General features: G+C 46.0%; 1 protein-coding gene across 1 annotated transcript in view; it reads right to left on the bottom strand.

Annotated features, from left to right (window-relative positions):
* Positions 1-19,814, bottom strand: part of ADAMTS5 (ADAM metallopeptidase with thrombospondin type 1 motif 5) — a gene marked incomplete at its 5' end in the record, with an annotated part of 32,807 nt that extends 12,993 nt beyond the window's left edge. The window contains 2 exons of the mRNA XM_084201074.1: positions 9,454-9,586; positions 18,963-19,814. Of these exons, the coding sequence (XP_084057200.1) occupies positions 9,454-9,586; positions 18,963-19,814 (985 nt within the window). The remainder of the gene's footprint in view (positions 1-9,453; positions 9,587-18,962) is intronic.
* Positions 19,815-22,083: the final 2,269 nt, after the last annotated feature.

Below are 22,083 nucleotides of genomic sequence, written 5' to 3'. Positions count from 1 at the left end.
AAATGGGGTGAGCTGAGGACACACCTCATTAACAGCAACTACTTTGTCATATTAAATCAGGCCATTGTTCCAGTGCATGACAAGAACCAAGTCACTTACTTGGCAGACTTCAGCCTCTTGGAGGAGAGGCTTCCCAAAGTATTTGTGAATCTCCCTTGTTATGTTTAAAATTTTCAAAAATAATTGAAAAAACCCATCATGACAAGGAAAGAAGCAGTAAGTAGTGAATAATTTGCAAAATACATAATTCTGATTGTCAGTGTTTGGGCTTCTAAATTAGCCCCCAGTGATGTCAGTGAGGATAATAGCATCAAATATATGGATTTTAGCTCTCCATACTGATTTGCCAGTTAATTTTGTATGCATGTCTTGGGGTGACAAACACATTCACTTATAAACACTGTGAATGCAACTCTCAAAGGATTTTATAGAGCTAGAATTCCTAATTCTTACCACAACCTAAATTTCTCCCTGTTCTAACTTTGCCTTTTAAGGCATTCTGACCAGACTTAGAAGGGATTAAAGCATATGACAAATTTCCAGTGATGCTGCAATCTGGTTTTGCATTTCATTGAAAAGAATAAAAATTCAAAATACCACAGGGCTGTGTAATCTCTAAATACTGCCTGGCTAAGTTTTGCTCCTTTTAGCACAGAAGTGAGAACAGCAAAGTTCTTTAACACCTGTACCTTTCATCCCTTTGCATGCAAAAATTAAGGGAGGGGACACTTCCTTTCCTACTTCAGGAAGTCTCTCCCCACCAGCCCTCACATGCATAAAACCCTGCTGATGTTATTACATGACATTAGGGTGCTTTCTGGCATTTTCTGGTGGGGTGCTTGCCTTCCAAATTGGAAAGGCTGATCTTTCAAGTGACCCTGCATGGAAGCAGAGCTCTGGAGAAAGCTCTGGTCAGAAGTGAAGACTCGAGGAATACAAATCTTACACAGAAGGCTTTTGAAAACAATGCCAATTTTAGCCCCACCCCATTTTGTACCAGTACAAACGTCAAACTGGGCTATTGAAGAAAAAGAAAAGGCTCCCAGCAGCTGTGTAAAATGATGACTGATTGAGAATGGGTTCGTAGATTATCTGCTGTTTTCTACTTAATGAAGCATCTTACTGGTGCTGACAGTTCCCACTGAGTGAAAATGACATAATACAATTTTACCAGCAGGATGGTGTTTCGTTAAGTTATGCTGTAGGAATGCACAAAATGGTGAAGGAAACAGATGGAGGGGAGGCAGGGTTTGCCCTCTCACAGCCAAGGAGGAGGTGGCTGCTTGTAAATTCATCTCAAACTCCAAAAAGACCAACAACCCAAATGGAGTGACATCCTCGCCTTACAGCTTTCCCGGCTGAAGGCCAACACCTGCTACAGCCCAACAGGAAATAATACCTGAAAAGGGTTCAAAAATGATCCCTACACCTTCCAGGAATGGGGGATATATCCCTAATACAAGGCAGGAATACTTCAGAGAAATTATGACAAGTCAGTTAAAACTTTCATGACAAGTCAGTAAAAACATTTCATTTCAAGGATGAGTACACAAGAGCCCTGCCGAGAAAGCAGGCATGCACCAGAGCCGTGCTGGATGGGAGGTGAAGCCGCTCTCTTACTCTCAGGAACATGGGGAAGCAAACCAGAATCACAGAATATCCTGAGCTGGAAGAAACCCATAAGGATCATCCAAGTCCAGGTCCTGGCCCTGCACAGGACAGCCCCAAGAATCCCCAAGAATGTGCCTGAGAGCATTGTCCAAATGAGTCTGGATATTTCCGTTTTTTCTTAATATACAGTTCTAGATTATCTGCAGAGGTTCTCTGAGTGAACAGCATGCAAAATTACTGTCATACATTTCTCACTGGTATTTCAAGCATTAGAAACAAGAAAACAGAAAATATTCACAACATACAGCAAGCCAACCCCAGGCTTTGCTAAAGCACAAACCAAGGTGGGTCTCCTGGAAAAAAGCCACCTGCTTATGGACAAGAATTTGGACAGCATGTCAGAGAGCAGTTCTTGCACTCCTTGTGACCACAGGAGACATGCAAGGTGACACAGCAGGCTGAAAATGCTGCAGGCATTGTAATTTGTTTTCTCAGAGGAGCTCAGCTTGGATGAAGCACATGTTTGCCAGTGAGGTCATGCCTTTCACCTCATTTCCAGTTGGGACAACTGGGGAGCAAAGGAAGGTCAAGAGATTTGCCCCAGGTTCCCCTGTGAGTCAATGGCTCTAGTGGGATCAGGGTTCAGGAAGCTCCTGGCTCAACATTTCTTATAATAATCACCAGCCCAGACCTTCTGCTTCAGCCTCCTGCTCTCCCCTTGGCTAAACAAAGATTGCACGTGGGAACTCTGTCAAAATAAAACCATTTCTTCTGGCATGGGCTGTTTTTCTAACTCCTGTGAGTTTGTGACTCCTTCTTCAGAACTTCATGCTGCTATCACTCAGGAATCCTCTTGAAGTCATGATGGACCTAAGCAATAACAATTAATAAAGCTGGTGGTTTTTTTAATAAACAGAAGTGATTTGAATTACACAAGCTTACCAAAAAAAAAAAAAAAGCATGGAATATAAAACTAGACATTCCTCTTTTTTTTATTCTTGAACTTTACTACCAGTTTTCTTTTCTTTGACTGCTATCAGCAACTTATGAAAGAAAAAGGATTTAAAAATCACTCTCTCTTTTAAATCTCCAGCCCAGAGGCAGTTTTTAATATTTCTGGCTTAAAAGAGTTCTTCAGACTCAATGAAACAATAGTCTGGAGTACAGCTTCTTCTCAGGAGCAGACATTAAAAAAAAAAAAAAGCCCCAATCAGACATTTACCCACCAGTGCTGCAGACTTTACACAAAACAAACCTGTGCTGAGCTGGCTTGTTGTAACAGACTTGTGGGAGATCACAGACCCATCAGCCCTGTCAGACTGGCAATTCCCAGGCAAGGCTCTGCCCAGGCAATCAGAGACCACTGTGTCCACGCAGACTTAAGTAATCCTTAAAAAGATGTGGCCTTGGAGGTCCACACTGCACTAATTAATGGGGCATGCAGAAGAGAAATATTGATTTTAATGAAGAAGCAGGAGATGGTGACACCTATTTCACACCTGTTCAATTCAGAGGAGCTTGGAAAGAACATAATTAACAGTAGCTCGTGGTAAATGAATGAACTCTGGGAGAGTATACAGAGCAAGAATGTAAAAATTGCATTGTCTGCTGCACCAGAAGCCTCCCCCCACAAAAACTACATTATTGGAATGGTATTATCCACCTGCCAAGGAGGAAAGCAATCCCTACTTTACCCTGCAGTCTGGAAGGCTGGAGGCCCAGGCTGAACACTGGACTTCTTTTAAGATCATAAAATTAGAGATCACTTAGGTTGGCTGGAAAAAGCATTGAGCACAACCAGAAACCTAACACTGCCAAATCCACCACTAAACCACATCCATAATATATTTTTTGATAACGACTGCTGTGAAATATTAGGCAAAACACAGAGTTTTACAGTTTGCTTTAAGCACCACATCTGTTGCAGGTGTAGCAATGATATATTTTATATAACATTACAAGTTAATAAAAATATTGCTGGGCAAGCCAAGAATTTTTATTCAAAATTTTAACCAGCAACCTTTTAGACAGCTGATGTTTGCTTTTTGAGGCATCAGCTTAATTTTCTGCCCCACCTTCAGCTCTTGTGAAGGCGTAGCTTTGTCTGCCCACCTTTCCTCTTAATCAAAAGAGGTATGTTCAAGAAGGCTTCATTTGAGAGCTTTTGCAAGCAGAAATTAAGATAGAACTTTGGAAAAAAAAGGTTCAAAGAGGTGGAATCAAGCAATTTTCCTGATGTGTGTCAGCCAAGAAGACTTAAATGAGTGTACTCTCTGGGGTTTTTTTGTTGTTTTAAGAAAGCAAATCTGCCTAATTACGATTACCTGGATATTTGCCTAAACTTCATCTGTGATGAAGGAAACCTAATATGAGACTCACAACCTCCACTGTTTTTCTCATGTGGCTGTGAGACTCTGTGCCCTTGGCAATGTATCCCCCCTGAAATGAAAGGCTCCAGGAGATTTGTAGCTGTCAGGTCTGAAGCTTGTCTTTATCTGCTTTATCTTGACAGCCTGGAAATCAAAGGGCTGCATGTTCAGCAGAACACAGCAAAGGAAAGATTGCTGTCTTTAGTTACTTTTGAGTGTACACAAAATGAGCACATGCGGCAAAACAGGGAGTGGGAGGATTTTTTGACTCTTCTACGGACATCAAAAGACTTCTCTAAGTATCACACACATTGTTCTCAGTTTCATTTGTTACTGAAGGAGTCAGAATCAGAGTTTGCTCTAAGTTAGACATGGTATTCCTTCCTCAGTGCCCTGCAGTTTAAACACAGCTCAGGCTCTGAATGAACAGCTCCAACCCACTCAGAGTTCATGGTATTCTGACATATTTCAGTGAACCACCTGAGCAGAGATGCCAGGAGCAAACCTCACTTCTAAAATGGCTTTTTTGCAGAAAATGATGCTCTCTAATACATTTTGCTGACAGTGCTCATGACACTTGTGTCCTCAGTGGTGACAGAGGCCAGAGAGTGATGCCATGCTGGAAAAGATTTGGTATCAAACTCGTTATTTAATATATGAAGAAAATTCTTGGCTGTGAGGGCAGTGAGGCCCTGGCACAGAAAAGCTGTGGTTGCCCCATCCCTGGAAGTGTTCAAGGCCAGCTTGAAGCAACCTGGAATAGTGGAAGGTATCCTGGCCACAGCAGGAGGTGGAGCTGGATCATTTTTAAGGCCCCTTCCAACCCAAACCATTCCATGATTTTTGAGTTTTAGTTTCTGTGCAGCCCCTTGGTTTCAGGCATTACACATCCCAGCTGTGGAGGATGTTGTGATAACTCCTCATAACCACAGAAAATGATGCTGAGCAGGGACCTTGACAAGGCATCCTGTGCATCCCTCTGCCCTGGGGTAGGATCAGCATCCCCTGAGCCACAGCTGCTTCAGCCAGATGGCTCCTGTGAACCTCCAGAATCAGAGCCTCCCCAAGCACTTCACTCCTGCCCTCAACTGTCCTGCTCAGATGATTTTGGCTAATGCTTAAAGCAAATCTCCCCTGCTGCAATTTCAGGCATTACCCCTTGTGCTGTCCCAGGTGGACATGGGGAATGATTTATTATGCAAATTTTTGCAGCAGTTTTTTTAACGTACTTGAAGGCTGCTTTTATCCCACCCTTTGGCCTTGCCTCCCCAAAAGTCACATGTGAAAGATAAAAGGCAACTAATGAACAAAGGTTTAATTAGTTCCACGCAGCAATGCAAAAGCTATAGCCTAAAAATAAAATACTTGGAAAGAACATCAGTAAACCATATTACTCAGGAGGACAGAAGGAGTAACTGCATGCCAGAGTGTTTGTGTAACAGAGGAGTAGGAACATTGCAAAAGGTCAAATGAACATTATCACTGAGAAAAAATGGCTGTATTGCCTCTTTTTTAAAAAGTAAGTTTCTTAAGATTGATGGAAAGAACAGAAATAAATATAATTTATAATATTAGACAAATGTAACTCCCACTGAGCTGAACTGGAGCTTTGCCTGCCTGAAGGCTGCAGGAAGGATGCTTTTGTACTTAAGGACCAGATTAAAACTCAGGAGACTCTAGATGAAAACTCAGGTTTAATTCTTGGCTTTCCCTAGGATTCCCTTTGTGATTTGGGGAAATTTCCTATAGATAAAACAAGCAGTAGCTCCTCTTAGATCCCCTTGAACTCTTCTCATTTTGCTTTTGTAGATGGCAAACTGTTCAGGGTGGTGGTATGGTTGTGCCAAAGCACAGTGGGACTCCAGCACAAACTTCTGACCATGACTGTACCTCAAACACAGCAGCAGGGTGAAAAACATGGAAACATCCCATCACAAAATATGTCAAATGTAATTCCAACTGTGCCTGTTGCTGGATCATGCTGATCTTCACTAGTTTATAATTCAGCACTGTCAAAGTAACAAATCTCTGATCCAAAAGTCCAGGCTATTAGAGTGCAAATCTCATTGGTTTTGCTTCCTGATGGTTATTTTAAAAAGGGACACACGGAGAAGCAATGTAGTGCTGCCCTATGAAAACATTAAATAACTGTTGAGATTCTGAGCAATCTCAGGTTCTTCACTGCTCTCCTCCACATGTCCCCAAGAGGCTGGGAAGTGCATGAAGCAAGGAAACATCACTTTTTGCAGACAATAGGCTGCTGATAACAAAGGCTTAGAGAATGGCTATATACTGTGCCTAAGCTCAGACAGCTCTGCAGAGCTCTGGAGGTGTAGTTGAAGGAGTTGCTAGAAGTAAAAAAAAGCATCCATATGCCACAACAGGATGATGATTTCCGGCAAGAATCCAGGGGCTTATTTTTGAGAAAATGAAGCTACTGCTGTCCCCTGACAGCAGTATGCACCCTGCTAGAAGATAACCAGATATGGATTTACTGTTGGTGGCTGGATGTCCTGGCAGGCTGTGATTTCAAAATAACATTTATGGTACTAGCACTGCTCCTCTGTATTCTGAGGAGAAACTGGATTACCACATTCAAAGTCATAAGGTTTCTTTCCAGGTTTTTGTTGCATTATCCTCTTTTTTTTTCCATTTGACATTGGAGACAAGCTATTACTGATTTTTCTACATACGAGTAAGACAAGATTTAGGTCCTACCCTTTCAAACTTTATATGAAGATCTCCACCTCTTATTGCCAGCTAATCATTTATACCAAGAATTTGGTTGCATCTATTCCTTCCTCTGCTCTCCTCTACAGACCTGTGGAGGGTTTTCCTGTTGCTGCTCATTCATTCACTTTCCCTCAAAAAATACTGGTCAAAATCCATCTATTTTATCTGGAAGAAATAAAACAAACATCTCCCACGTGATGTGGCAGAAACCCTGGCAACAGAAGCAGCAGGTTTGTTCTGCAGCAAAGCTGCTTTTTGGCTTCCTGTGCACAATCCAACCTGAGCCCCCGGGCTGTGCATCCTCCTGTTGGGTTGAGCTGCAGTTCAATTTACTTTGGTTGCCTTCCAGAGAAAGAATCTGAGCCTGGAAAATGCTCTTGGATCCTTCAGAGGGAAAGAAAGAGCATTCAGATCCACTGGAAGTCACAGTGAGGACACTCAGAGGACCAAGCCCATGCTAAAGATGCTGCATCTGCTCCCCATGCACAAAAACCCCCTGACAGTGGAGAGTGACTCTGTTTCAGCCAGTGGCTCAAATTGACCTTCCAAGTGAAAGAAAAGAACATCTCAGGCTCAGAGCATCCCCTCTGAATGAGGAACTGAGCCACTGTAAAATTAAAGCTACGCCCTGCCCACACGACAGGGGGAACGTGGAGATTTCTGGATTGCAGGAAGAAATCTGGTCTCCAAATAAAATACAGCAAGGTTTTCCCCAAAGTGCTTAACTAAAGGGTATCCATGCCACACTTTTATTTTTCATCCTTTTTTGACCTTTGATTTAATTTAAGTACTCAAGCAATTTTAGCTGTGTTTTCTTCTCAGCTTCTCCCACTTCAGGCCACACACACAAAGATCATTCTGTGACTTGACACCCCTCCTTTCTTAAAAACTTCTGGTGAGGAGGAAAAAAAAAAGAGGATGTTATTTTAAACAGCCTCAAACTTGAGGTTTTATGTCCATTAGGGTTCTTATTTATTCATTTCAATTCATGCCTTTTTTACATTGAAAATTATAGTTTTTAGAGATTCCTGTAAAGGCCTAGGTATGTAAATGGCCTTTCTCCAAAATGCACTTCTAGATCACCAAAAATAATTCACTTTTGCTTATATTTTCTCTGTGTGGAATTCAAGGTAACAATGTGAACGTTTACTGCTCATCCTTATCTTTACTGATCTGTGTTCTTTCATTTTTAATCTACCTAAAAATGTATTTATTGCTGACAAAATGGCAGGAAAGACATTGCCTTCCTCAGCACACACTAGAACCACCAACAAGAGGGCTCCTCGCCCAACCCTATCCATGACCCTCAGCAGACACATCACTTCTGGGTGCAAGGGACACAAGCAGTGTCCCCAGCACTCTGGCTATGAATGACAGGCTAAGTTTGCTATTTAACCCATCCCAGATTTGTGATGGCTCACACAGCATCCACAGCCCTTGTCAATCTTTCTACACTGCTGCAGCTTTCTCTAAATGCACTGAATTAGTTATTCAAGAGGACCTTTTCGTTTCTTGTGACATTACTGCTTACTAAAATAAAATTTCTGCTTTGGGGACTCATCCTGCAACAGTATTTCATGTTTTCATGCAATATCTGATCACTTCTCCAGCCACCACTGATGCAATTCTTTTGCAGAGCCATAAGAGGAGCAGGGTTAGGATCACTTGTCACTGAAGAGTCAGGTCATTTTCCATCCTTGGTGATCTCTGTTTCCTCAGCCATATGTTTAAGGCACTCAGGTCTCAGGTTCTACCTGCAAGCTCCTTGAAAATGGAACCACTGCAATGATACTCCCAAAGCAAACTTTACTTTGGTTTGGCACGAGGTACAAGGCAATTCAGCAGCTGGCTCTCTCTGAAAGTTCTCCTTTCCTTGTTATTTCCTTCCAAGAATATTTTTTTTAAAAAAGAGAAAAAAAAGAACGTTCTCCACTTTCAAATTGCTGTTCACTCCCCAAAGTGAACAGTCCTTATACCACATGTATTTCCAGTGAACACAGTACACAAAACATCAGCAAATTAAACATTAGCAAGATGGCAGCATCTCTCTTGAAGGGTTATATCATGACATAATAAGTAATAACTCATATCCCAGAACACAAACTTTATTCTGCCACTAATTCTATCCTAAACCCTTCTGAAGGGTACATGCAAGGCTCCTAATTTACTTGCTGTTCTCTGAGGTGGAAACTGAAACAAAGCTAAACAGGTTTTGTGACCAACCTTTTATCACCTAAATACTATTTCACTTATTACAGGACTTCAAACGAATTTCTGTACACTTACAAAGATACTGGAATTATGTTGGATTTTTGCCACAAAAGCTTTTCTCGGCAGGTAATACAAAAAAAAAACCTTCCTAACAGCAGCGCATGCAACCAGCTGAAAAATGTGACTTATTTTCCAACAAATAAGTGCATGCAAATTACAACAGATGGGCCAAAAGCTTTCTCAGGAGGGCCATGCACAGACATCTCTGGGCAGTAGCAGCAGCCTTTGAATTTTCACTTCAACTGCTGCTTAGAAAGGCCACTGTCAGGGAGGAAACACCTACTGTGCGCCTTCCCCTGCCTTCTGATCCCTTATTAGTTAACCCTGAAGTGCATATGTACACAGCCCTAATCCCCAGGCGGGGCTCTGGGCCGGGGGAAATCTGGAATTAATTGCGGGGTATTTTGGTTCCTAATGCAGCTGTTGGGAGTGTTTGGCTTGGCAGGGGAACAGAAAAGGCACTGCATACCAATTTCGTGAGCCACCGTAAAAGCTGCGTGGAGGCCGTCGTCTTCAATCACCGCGCAGCTGCGCTCGGGGGAGCAGATGGTCCCAACGTCTGCCATTCCCAGGGTATCACAGGAATGATGCCCACATAAATCCTGCCCAGGAAGGGGAAAAGAAAGAAAAAAAAATCGTTACAATGAATTTTTACACCCAGCGGTAACGACCGGTTAAAGGCGCCTTTGCCAGCGACAGGTCCCGGATGAAAATATCAGTGCAAAGTTCCAGCTAAAGATGTTAAAAGCACAGCAAGGCAATCCCTGGTAAGGTCAGTGGGAGTATATTCCATAAACTTTAACGGGTTTTGGATACATTCTGCAGCTAATTGTTGTTAGTTGTTACAGCTAATTGTTGTTAGGTTAATTTGTAGTTGCGTTTGTTACATTTGTAAATTTGTATTTCTGCGATGCTCACGCTTACACTGAGATAGGTGCTGAAAATATGGTGTGGAAGCATTTCCTCATTGACAATGAAACCAGAAAATTCTCGTTATTTATGTAAACCAAGGCCCAGAGAATGCTTCAGCCTCCTGATCAGTCCTTGAACCAGAGATCACCTTTCTTTTCTGAAGCCAATCCTGTATTCTCATTTAATAGAAATGAGATTGCTACATGTGAAACCTCATTCCACATCTGTCAAGCAGTACAATTACTAGTGTCTTGCCCAATAACATACCAAGTATTTAGCAATTCTCAGAGATTGCTGAGAGTCAGTGGTATGAGAAAATGCAAAATCCCAACAACTTAACCACTTCAAAATCCCAACAACCTCCCACATGTAGATATGAGGTGTCTTTGAAAACCATGCAGGTAGCATCAGGTTTTGTCCTTCAACTTTGGTCAGACATTGTGTTTTTCTCACCAGCAGTAATTTCTCCATGTTTCTGTTGAAGCAGAGTGAAGAATATTAGCGTGCATGCACATATACACACATTTTTTGGATGAGAAGTAGGAGCCATGCTATTTGGAACACTTCAACATTTCACTGTGGTCGAATGAAATTGTCATTTTCAAGGCATGACAAATGTTATTATCAAAATGATCAAAGAGCACTTTCCCCCTTCATTTTCAAGATTCTCTTCTTCCCTTCAGATCTCTTTCCACAAGGACTTCCTTTTATGAAGCCTTTCATAATTAATCCACCTGAATAACAGACACCTTATAGGAGGCTTCAGAGCAGCAGCATTCACTGATTATGACAGGTTAGGCAAACCTGGAAAAGCACAGGATTCAAATCCCACTGAAGTCAAAGAAAACCACACCTAAGCGCACAGATACTGTGACAGAGCATCTCTTAACAAACACAAAAAAAAAAAAAGAAAAAAGAGGGTTTTTTTCCCAACAAAGGATTTTTTTCAAGCTAAAAATACAAAGCAGTATTACATATATGGAGGAGAAATTTTAGGCTCAGTTCTGGCTTCCAGGAAACTATCAGTGGGACAAGAAGACACCATCCTAAGCTTGATGTTTAGGTTGGACATTTAGGAAGAATTTCTTCACAGAGAGGGTGATTAGATATCGGAAGGGGCTGCCCAGAGAGGTGGTGGAGTCCCCATCCCTGGAGGTGTTCAAGGAGAGACTGCATGTGGCACTCAGTGCCATGGTCTAGCACAAGGTGGTTGAACTCAGTGATCTCAGAGGTCATTTCTAACATGATTGATTCTGTGATTCTGTGATGGGAAAAATATAACCTGAACCCACACAAGCAGCTGAACTGAAATTCTTACACAAGTACTGAAAAGCACATAAATCAGACAGAAAGCAGCTTACTGGAGGAGGGCTAGACAGGTTGGGAGTGCCAAAATAGTATAAACTGCATTAATTCAGGCTTTGTCTCTGCATGCAGGTTCTATGTCACTCAGTATTTTCTGGTATTTGGGTGTCATTATAATGTAGGTACTGACATCACTGCTGCTCCCAGCGTGGCACAATGGTATCAGCACCCAGATGCCTCATGGCACTCAGGATTTACTCCCATTTGCACACAAGAAGCAGCTACACTGGGAATTTACACCAGCAGCCACAGTCAGACTTCACGATGATTCACCAGGTTTGATGACACAAACGTAATTTTAAAAATATAAATTTTTCTAAGCAGGCAATCTTGTAAACTTCCACAGAGCTAATTCTGATGGGATGTGTGGAGCATGGAATATTAGGGCAGAGATGGTACCATAATCTCCCCTCAGCACTTCAAAAGCTATGCTCAGGATTGCATTACAGTGTCTTCCCTAGATGTCAGGGCTGGTCCTAGAAAATCCCACAGCAGGAAAGACATGATTCTGCAAACTGCTGATATGCCAAATCATCTAGCTCCTCCAACTCCCCACAGACAGCTGGCAAACAGGTGTCCTTGGATGACGTGGGACCAGCCATCCCCACAAAGGAGAAGAGTGCCCACCCTGGGGTCAGAAAGGGGTGGGCAGTGCTCCAGCAGAGCCCTGCTCCCTCGCTGGCCCCGTGGCCACCTCCCTGTGGTCCCCCAGCAGCCGGTGTGGGAGTCCTGCAGCCGCCGCCAAATCCCAGCTGGGAAGCAGCAGAGGGGCTTGTAAAGGATTTTGGAAACAAGGACAGGAAATTTTTTCTGGCATCAGATCGTTTGTCAGAAGCTGTTATGGGGATGTCTGGGGGTTGCCCATCTGCTGCTAGAGCAGGGAATGGCATGGCAATGCTTTGGGCAGAGCATGGATTGAGCATCCTGGTTTTCCCTGTCAATTCCAGCCCTCGGTGGCTGCCTGAGGATGCTCATATGCAGCTAAGGCTGACATTATCAATAATCATTTAGGCAAATTACTGACGGCTCCTCTTTGTTGTCATTATCTCATTCACTTCTTCCCTTTTCCTGCCTCTGCATGATTTGAACTGGAATATATTTCTGTTCCTAGTATATACTAAAAACAAAAGTGCAGCCTGTCAAGCAGCATCTCTGAGACAAATATTCTGAAAAGTTTGCTTTTGGGTCAATTCACCAATACCAGCTTCCAAATAGCTTGACTGCAAATGATGTTACTGAAAATCATGCCCGCTCAGCCATCAAACACTGGCTATGGATTATTTACTACCAGAATCAATAGCTATATTTGCTTTCCTGGGCAGTCCTGGAAAGCAGTCTACTACTTTCATGAAGTAAACTTTCTGGGAGCACAGGAGAAGGTTTTATTTCCCCGGAAAATATTTTAACTTTTTGTTAAAAACAGGCTTCAATGTAATGATGCAATCTTAAAAAATCTGTGTGGGTAGCCTCAACTTTTCATACTCCAGCTAAAGCACGAGGAAGGAGGGGACTCGTGATAAATAAAATCAGTTTCCAATGATTATTTCACTCTGGGGTTTTTTGCTTCTACTAGAAAGTTAATAGCTGCTCAGATCTGGATGCTCAATTGCCTTGAAACAATGGCAGAAGAGTTAAAGAATGTTTTTTGATATTTCTAAAGAAGGAAAGCAGCATGGCCCTCAATCTACTTTACAGTAGTTTCAAAACAGAAGAATGACAAGGAAATGCATTTGCTATACAGGAGGCAAGAGATGTTAAGACTTAAGCTTTGGCAAAGGAATGGCTTAGTAAAACTAAGCTGTACATCACAAGTCTAGTAGTTAATTAGACAGCTCATTAGAGGCCAAGTTTTCTTGGCATTCTGAATCCATCAGGAGCAGCTGGTTGGCTGCCATGTATACATGGCCTTGTTGTGAAGGGAGGTAACTGTCACTATGTCCTGGCTGAAGCAGGGAGTTCATTTCACCTGAAATATGTTCTATAGCAGGTTTCAAAACAAGAATAAACTGTTAAGTGAAACGTGGTGTTAGGTCAGAGCCCGCTGACCAGATGCAAATCACGACGTGAGCACCAACGTGGACACTTTGGTGGGATTTAAGGGCAGAAGAACATGTCCTCAGGTCTTTTGAGTTATCCACCCCTCATAGGGTTTGCAGTTTGAGATCCTGTGGGCCCCAAAGTGCCACAGTTCCACAGCCCGGAACAGCTGGGCACTTTGCTTCCTGGGGTTCAGATGTTTCAGATGTTTCTCCACCTTTGGCCCTGAGGGAAGCTGAGCCCACAGAGCTTCTCAGACCAGAATGAGTGGAACCCACAGGATGAAGCTTTGTAGCAGGCCAAGCTGCACATCACCTTCTTGTAAAGCACAACTAAAACCTTTACAGTTCTGCTCACTTGCTCTTCTGGTCCTTTTGCAGCAGCTCCTCAGCTCAAGCCTTTTCCCAGTGAGAACAGTGATCCAGCTACAAAGTCCTTCCAGAGACGAGGCCAACTAGAAGCATCTTTTTTAGGTGAGCACTTTATGGTCTACACCAGGCTCCTGCCAAGCACACAGGGACCTGTGCCTCCTCCTGGAGCAGCCCCTGAGCCCAAGGTTTCCCTAGCCCAGGCTGCAGCTGAAGTTCAGTCAGGGAAGGGACCCAATTTTTGGTCCCTACTGCTCATCCTTCTTCTTTCCCACTGAACAGCCTGTGGTAAATCACAGGAACAGTTCCTCTCCGTGCTCGAGGAACCCAGACCACCTTGCTCCAGGCGCTGCGCTCCACTCAGCGGCTTCAGGTCACGATCCCCCTCGTTCTCACCATATGAATTACTCACTAAACAGTGACAGACCTTTGGTCAGAGGGGTGGAAAGTTTCCTTAACACCTGGAACAGCTTACGACCTCCTGGTTAAGGACTTCTCCTGGGAGGTGGGCGATACAGACCTAAAATCCCTCCAGCAGAGGAAGGAATTAAGCACGACTTTCCGACTTCCTGCAGCAGCGTTCCCACCGCAGGCCTGGGCAGGAGGATGGGGTCAGGTGGCTTTAGGAACACACACATCCACCCTCCCTTCAGCTCCTCTGCAAAATGGGTGAACTTTCATTGATGTCACAGCAACCTGGGATGCCACACGGGGTTTCAAATGCAATGTTCACATGAGCAAAAAGGATCCTGGGTGAGGAAAGGCTGGGTTACTGCTCTGTCCTCCCCTTGACAGGGTGGCCAAAGCCTGGTTACCTTCTGAGGAAAACCACAGTGGTGATACTGGCCAAACCCAAATGTATTTCCCCAGCAGTTTAGCTTAAAAATTGAGGTCATTTACTTATGAGCCTGGGGCTTGAGCATTTGAAAAAAAGAAAAAGAAGAAACAGCAAAGTGTTACAAACTACAGGTTATTTTAAAATACTGGCAAAATGCAAATAAAGCATTTGGGATCTGCATGGGGAGAAGTTTCAGTTATGAAACTGGTGACTGATGACCAAATAAAAACGTGTGATTTAACCTGCCTAAGCCACAGTTCCTCTGTGGGGAAACTCCACACCATCTCTCCAGACCCGGAGACTTCTCCTCTATCAGTTTTGTCCCACTTTGTTTTCCCTAGGGAGTTATTTAAATGTGACCATTGGTACAGTGACTTGTTTTACTGCTAGGGGATAATAATTGTTGGAAGATGATAACAGAGAAAAGAGAAAAAAAAAGAAGAAAGAAGCAAAGCCAAAGAAAGCATGTACTCCATGCAGTGAAATTATCATCTACAGAGCTGAGATAATACAAAGCTTGCTGTTAAATTTCAACAGCACTGCCAGATGGACAGTTAAACTAAATCAAACACACCAGCCCCATATAATTACTGTGCAGAAAAAGGCAGGACAGTGGCCTTTGGCTCTAGCATGAACCCTCTGCTCGAGCCAGGCATGATGGTACTATCACAGATGATCCTAACAAGCATTTAGGAAAGGATTTTCTCCTTGCTCCTAATGTCTGTATCTACTGTGAGAAACATCTATTTTAATCTTCAGATGATTCAGAACCGGGGGGGAAAGGAAGAGAGCTGGATTTTGTCCAAATGCATTCAATAGTTCACTTGAAATTTAACTAAGGGCCACTAATGAAATAGACTGGATGGATTCTAGAGGATAATTGCAGGCCAGGCTGGACCTCAGAAAAGGAACAGTGTGAGTTCAACTGCAGTTTGCAAGTCCCATATAATCTGTTTTGCTACGGCAGCAAATCATCTGGCAAGTGTTTTGTTGCACCCATAAAAATCTGAAGATAATCTGCTTCCAGCTCCTGCAAACTGTTCGCTATAAAAAAGGCTGAAAAAGAATAAACTCTAAATTTGCTGCTGCCTTCACTGCTGTGGACAACAAGTGATCTCCAGGGAAAGAGGGCTTTGCAAGCTCTTTCTCCTCCCCACCACATGGCCAATTCTCTGCAGGGTGGAGGACACTCACCTGGCCACCAGAATTGCACCCTTGCACCACCACATTCCATGGAGGACGCTGCAGGATTCATGAGGCCCAAAGAGTTACAGCTGCTGCCAAGGACTCAACCACAAAGTAGTCCAACAGCAGGGACCCATGTACTCACTAAGGCTCTTACGGTCAAGCTGCCTTGAGGAAATTTAGAAATATCAGAATATTATCATGTTTGCTTACTGTCAAGTCAGACCTCTGCCACGCTTCATCCTGCTTCTCATGGGTCAAAATGACAGATGGCAACCACTGGGAAAATACACTTCTCATTATCAGATTTTGAAAATCACTGTAGAACCCAAATAAATTTCTGCAATATTTAATGACAGATGATTTCTGTGTCCACTTAAGGTTTTCACAATAGCCAGACATGTAAGTGTAGTGATCCCTGCATTTACAGAGTAAGCAGAGGACCCACTGCAGCTAATAGACCCTTCCCATCACTGATAATCAACACAAAGCCTAAAAACAGCTTTATATGCTGCCTGTATCACCCCAAACTGAATTCATGTTCATATTGATTTACTATGATCTGCAGAATAATTGCTTTAAAGCCCTTATCCAATTAAATAGAGATTATGACCAGAAGCAAGTGGCTGTTTTAACTCAGAATCAGTGAATTTCCTTCTAAATGTTTTAACATAGGAAGTACTTCCTAGTATAAATGATGATGATGATGATGATGATGACAACCATAATTTGAACTTATATAATGAAGTGTGAACCACCACTAATTTAATAATAAATGGTTACTAATTTATCTTTAAAGAAGTAAAGACAACCAAAGAGGATGAAGCAACACTGCAGAATTCTGTCGGGATTCTTCCTTCATACAGGAACTCAAATAAAGCCCTCTTTTGGTGTAAAAAAATACCATCCAATTAAATGTCACTCTGGAACAAAGATAATTATTATTTAGGGATTTGTATGGCATCAGCCATGCACAATGCAGATTCTATCTGCACAGAGCCAATTCCATACAGCTGAGGCCACGCATTCAGCTGACAAACGATCTGCAAATATTATTCTGTTGACAACACGAAGCTCAAGGTGGCCTCAGTAAACATCGATGGAAAATGTACCTCACACGTTTGCCCAATGCCTGAAACCCAAGGCACTTAGAAAGAGACATCTGGATGTTCAAAAATCAGCATGACGATATTCAGAGCCCATCAAAACACACAGCCACGGCTCGGCGTCTTGTAGCTTAGCAACCAACTTCATCCATCCAAAACAGAGTTGTAAAAGTGGTGCTCTCCTGCCAACTGCTGCCACTCTCATTGAAAAGCTAAACTGGAAAAAATCTCTCCTTTAGTTCAAAGCGGGGCTGTTTTCTCCAGGAAACATCTCCGCTGCTTTTTCATCCTTTAACCCTTTTCGTGTTTACATTCCACAGGGAGCAAATAGATTCATGTTGACATTTCAAGGGTAAGCATATAAAAATCGTGTGGGCTCACACACACTCTCTGCAAAGAACATCATGAACACATGTAGCAAGAAACTCCAGTCTGGTTCTTAATTCAGTCAAACACTGCCAAACAATGTCCGTGTGCACACAGCAAAGCATTAAAGCAGATTAAGTTGTCCTGAACTGCATCGAGCGGCTAATCCCAGAGTTAAAGCTGTTAAAATGTAAACCAAGAAAACACAAGCCTGCGCTTTTCTTCTCATGAAGCAGCCTTGAGCAGCAGTGCAAGCAACATTTGCATCTTAAGAGTGCAAGGAGACCACAGCAACCGTGGTGATTTGTTTATTCTATGCACTATTCTATACACTCCAAAGAGGTAATCTGTGCATTGCTCATGAGTCTTTGAAAGCTGATTACTGATTAGCAGCACCCTCTTATTCTGGCAGGAGGGTGTCCATGCAAAGAATTACAGCTAAGCATCTGTAAAGCAACTGCACTTTAAAGTCACATCCTGCCTCGTTCAAATTAACTTAATGATTGACTTAAAGGTTCACAGTCGCTGTTTCAGAATTGTCATGTAGCCCAGGGAAATAAGTGGGAATAAACACTCTTCAGAGAGAAGTGATGGATTCTGGCCCAGGCTTAATAAGCCATTGGAAAAGATGTTTACAGCAAACCAAAAGACACTCTGACCCAGTCTAGGTAGCCTGCTTTCATTCATGTTACAGCGATAAAAAAATGAAAGCTTGCAAATTGCACTGATGGGCTTTAAACTGCTAAAAAGGGCTCCTGTTGTACAAGTGATGTCTGACACAGAACCTAATGTTTCAACTATTTACAGCTATAAAAGCAAGCCAGGCGCTTTTTTTCTCCCTTCTGGAGCAACTCCTTCCACAAACCATCCAAAGCATCCTTTTTGGCAGGCTCCTACGATGTAGCAAAGCCGGAGAACTCAAATGAACGGAAAGTCATGCAGTTATTTTTTTCGTACTTGGGGAAAGGGAAAAAAAGAAAACACCAAACCCAAACCGCTAAAGGGATATTCTTACAGAACTTCATTGCATAAACTCGGCCACATGTCTACCAGAGCAATGTCCCTTAACGACCTCTGGCAATGCAATTAATCAACAACCCAGCGTGGAGCAACAAGGCACGGCTCTGCATGGGCAATGCGAGCAGACCCAACCCACAGCTGGCGAGGGCACCCACTGGGGGACAGGACAGGGACCTTGCCACCACCCAGCCTGGCTCACTCAGCCTGTGCAGCCCTGTTTACCTGCGGTCTGCACTTACGTCCTACACCTGAACCACAAGCGCTGCTGGCTTCCAGCGCGGTGGAGCTATCCTTGCTGGAAATAGCGTCCCGATGTGCTCCACCAGCAAGATGTCTGTGCTCTTAAGGCGCTCTCCACCACCTTCCCTAGCAGGTTTATTCCGGGGCTAATTTAGGCTAGGAAGTGCTATCAGACTGGACCACCTCTGCAGAGAGTGTTAAACATCTCACAGGGACGGACAGGACAGTCTGAAGCAAAGGGACGTCAGGCTGAGTCCCACGATCAAAGCTCCCACCTCTCCACCGGGCTGGGGTCCCAGCACTGCGCTGGTGAACCCACGGCGGGGGTGACGGCACAGGCCCGGGGACATACACAAATCTCAAGCCCTCTGCCATGCCCGGCAGTGGGTGCCGGTCCCTGAGATGCTGCACTGCCCGATGGACGAGCCGGATCCATGAGCTCAGCAAAGCCGAGCAGGGTGGCCGGAGGTCCGGCAGCCCGGCCACCCCAGGGACACCTGGTGGCTGTCACGGCCATGCCCAGGGCCAGGGCCATGCCTACCTCGCGTGTGAAGAGGATGGCGGCGTCGTAGTGCTCCTCGTGGTCATCGTCGAGGCGGTTGTGCTGGTGCTGCCACTTGCAGAAGTTCTTGAGCGTGGTGGCGGCGTTCCTGTTGACCTCCAGCCCCTTCTCCTTGTCGCCGAGCGCCACCACCTTCACCACGGCCAGCCGCACGTGGTTTTCCAGGCTGGCGTGCGCGTAGAGCCGGGAGGCGATGGAGGCCAGCGTGAGCAGGTAGTGCTGCAACCCTTTCCCGTACTTGCGCACCATGGAGGCGTCGGCCACCAGCAGCAGCTCCACCTGCCGGGCCCGGGACACGGAGCGCCGCCGCCGCCGCCGCCGCCCGTCCCCTCCCGCCGGCCTGGCGGGGTCTCGGGTCTCGCAGCTGGTGCGGGCCGGCACCGTCTCGAAGCTGAAGCTCTCCCTGCGGAAGACGTGGGGGGCGCGGGCCGGGCCCTCGCCGTAGATCCGCGCCGCGGCCTCTCCGTGCGGAGCGCGGCGCGCCGGGCGCACGGTGTAGCGGGAGCGGCCCACGGCGAAGAAGCCGTCGAGGCCGCCGCAGAGGTTGAAGACGGCGAGCGAGCGCGGGCTGCCGTCCACCGTGCCGCGGTAGTGGCAGCGCGGCCCGTCGCGCTCCAGGTCGAGCAGGAAGCGCTGTCCCCCGGCGTAGAGCACGTAGCCCGCCCTGCCGCCCCCCGCGTAGGTCGGGTCGAGGCGCCGCACGGCCCCGCGGGGCGGCCCGGGGGCGGGGGACCGGCCGGGCGGCGCGCCGGGCTCGGCAGGTGCGGGCGGCGGCGGCGCGGCGCGGCCGGCACGGGCGGCCAGCAGCAGCCACAGCAGCGCCGGCAGCATCCTCGCCTCGGCGCGGGGCAGCGGGGTGATGGTAATTGTGGTGGTGATAATGATGGGGATAACGGGAGACGGCCGGCGGAGCGCGGCAGCGGAGTTAGGGGATGGGGAGAAAAGGAGAGGTGAGGGGAAGGGGAGCGGGGGGGGGAAAGGAACGACAAATCAAAAAAAAAAAAAAAAAAAAAAAGTTCTCTCTCCCGAAGTCAAGTGTGAGTGGGAGAGAAAAAAATGTCAACAAAAGCCGCTCGCGTGTGAACTTTGTGTTTCTCTGCAGGGAAGAGCCGGGAGCACATGGAAAGGGAGAGAGAGAGGGAGAGAGAGAGAGAGAGGCAAAAAAAAAAAAAAATTAAAATCCCAAATCGCTGCTGCCGGGTAGGCAAAGTGAGGAGAGAGGAAAAGGAGGAGAGACGGCTCGGAGCCGGCAAGTAGAGAAGTTTGAGCACTTCCCACTCCCCTTCCACTTCTCCGCTGTAGTCACCGGATCATCATCACCAGCAGCAGCAGCAGCAGCAGGGGCAGGTCTGCTGCGACTCGGCACTTTCTCGGGCTCCGGTGGGCTCCTTTCCTTCTTTTGCCCTCTTTTGTTTTGAAGAGAAGGAGGAGAAGGGGAAAGAAGAAATTCAGGCACCAAAAACCGCCTCGATCGTCTCCGGTGAGATGGTTAAAAAGGAAAAAAGAAAAAAAAAAGAAAAAAAAGAGAAAAAAACCCCCAAGAAGCGGAAAACGTCCTGGATTTCTGTAAAAGCCCCCTCCCTGTATCTTTCCTGTTGTTGTTGTTGTTATCCCCAGTCTGTCGATGTGAACAAGAGGAGAAGGGAGAGAAATGTGAAGATGAGAGGAGGTGGAACAATGAATTTATAGCGGAATGCCATCCTGCAATGGCAATTTCAACAATTCGTCACTGCAGGCTGCCTCTTAAAGGGAGAGCTTCAAAACCACCACTCCCACACTTCCTTCTCATTTAATCAGACAGAAGGAGAAACTTGAGGGGAGGCGGAAAGGGGGAGGGGGGGCGGCTTCGGGGGGAGGAGAAAACCAGCGAGAGTGAGCGGTAGAGAGGGAAGCGGGAGAGGAGAAGAGCCGGAGGAAGCCGGGCCACGGCACCGAGAGAGACCGGCGGGAGAGAGATGTTTTTGTGTGTGTGAGTGCGTGTGTGAGTGTGAAAAACGCGAGGTTGCCTCGCATCGCCGGCAGCCGCCGGGCTCGGGATGTGCCCGCGGCCGGAGCCGCGCTTACCTCGCGTCCTGCCGGGGCTGCGGCTCGCAGGGCTCGGGGAGGACGAGGAGGAGGAGGAAGAGGAGGAGAGGTCTGTGCCTGGCTCCGGAGCCGGCGAGGGAGCGGCCGCGGCTCTGTGGGGCTGATGGAGCCCCCGGGTCCCGCCGTGTCCCCGCTCGGCCCCGGCCCCTGCCCCGGGCAGCGCCGAACTTCCCGTCTTTGTCTGCACCAGCCTGTCATTAAGTGTCGCAAGCTGTCATCCACCGGGGCGGACTGTGCTTCCCCGAGCCCGGGGCAGAGTGGGCGGGCAGGAGGTGATGCTTGCTCTGACCTCCGGGATGACTTCGGACCCTTGGGTCATCCCCCGCTGTCGCCCAGAGCCGCTGTCCCCGGCCCTTCGTCCGCCGCCCCCCGCTCGGGGCTCCAGCGGGGACAGGTGACCGCGGTCACCTCCGCACCTTAGCACTGCCAGTGGAACGGGAGGAGATGGCAAATGGCCTGTTCCCTGGGCTGGAACGGCTCTGGGAAGGTGAGAGAGAGGGGTCCCCTGAGGATTCCGACTGATTTCCCCCTGCTGAGGTCCGGACCCCACACCGACAAACAAAAGTGCTTATTTATCCCGTGTTTCCTCTGCACGTCCCAGGACAGTGCCAGGAACAGGTGCTCTCTGGCTGCAGGACTCTGCAGGGATGCTGGTCTCCAGCCTCATGCTCCCCTGCAAGCAGCAAATGAACCTATGACCGCTCTAGAAGAAAATGATGTGCACACCTGTAATGCTTGGCAGGGTCAGGATGGGTGGTGGGATGCACAGACCTGCCCCTGTAGCTTCCAGGGACTGCTTTGCAAGTCCACTGTTTCTTTAAGGAACAGCTTAACTGAAGGCACAAAAGCTTCAAAAATTAATATTCCCGTGTAAATGATTGCATTAACATAACCCTCAGAGGTTGTGCTTATGAAATGTTTAACTCACCAAAGTTTTGCAAGTGTTCATTCTTCTTTTTCCATTTTTCCGGAAATGGTGATGTCTGCGAACTACAGTTCACTTCTCAACCTCCTG

Source organism: Fringilla coelebs (assembly GCF_963513975.1).
Source record: "Fringilla coelebs genome assembly, chromosome: 2".
NCBI classification, from domain to species: domain Eukaryota; kingdom Metazoa; phylum Chordata; class Aves; order Passeriformes; family Fringillidae; genus Fringilla; species Fringilla coelebs.
Note: the sequence above shows the minus strand (reverse complement) of the source record. Positions and strands in the feature narration are given on the sequence as shown.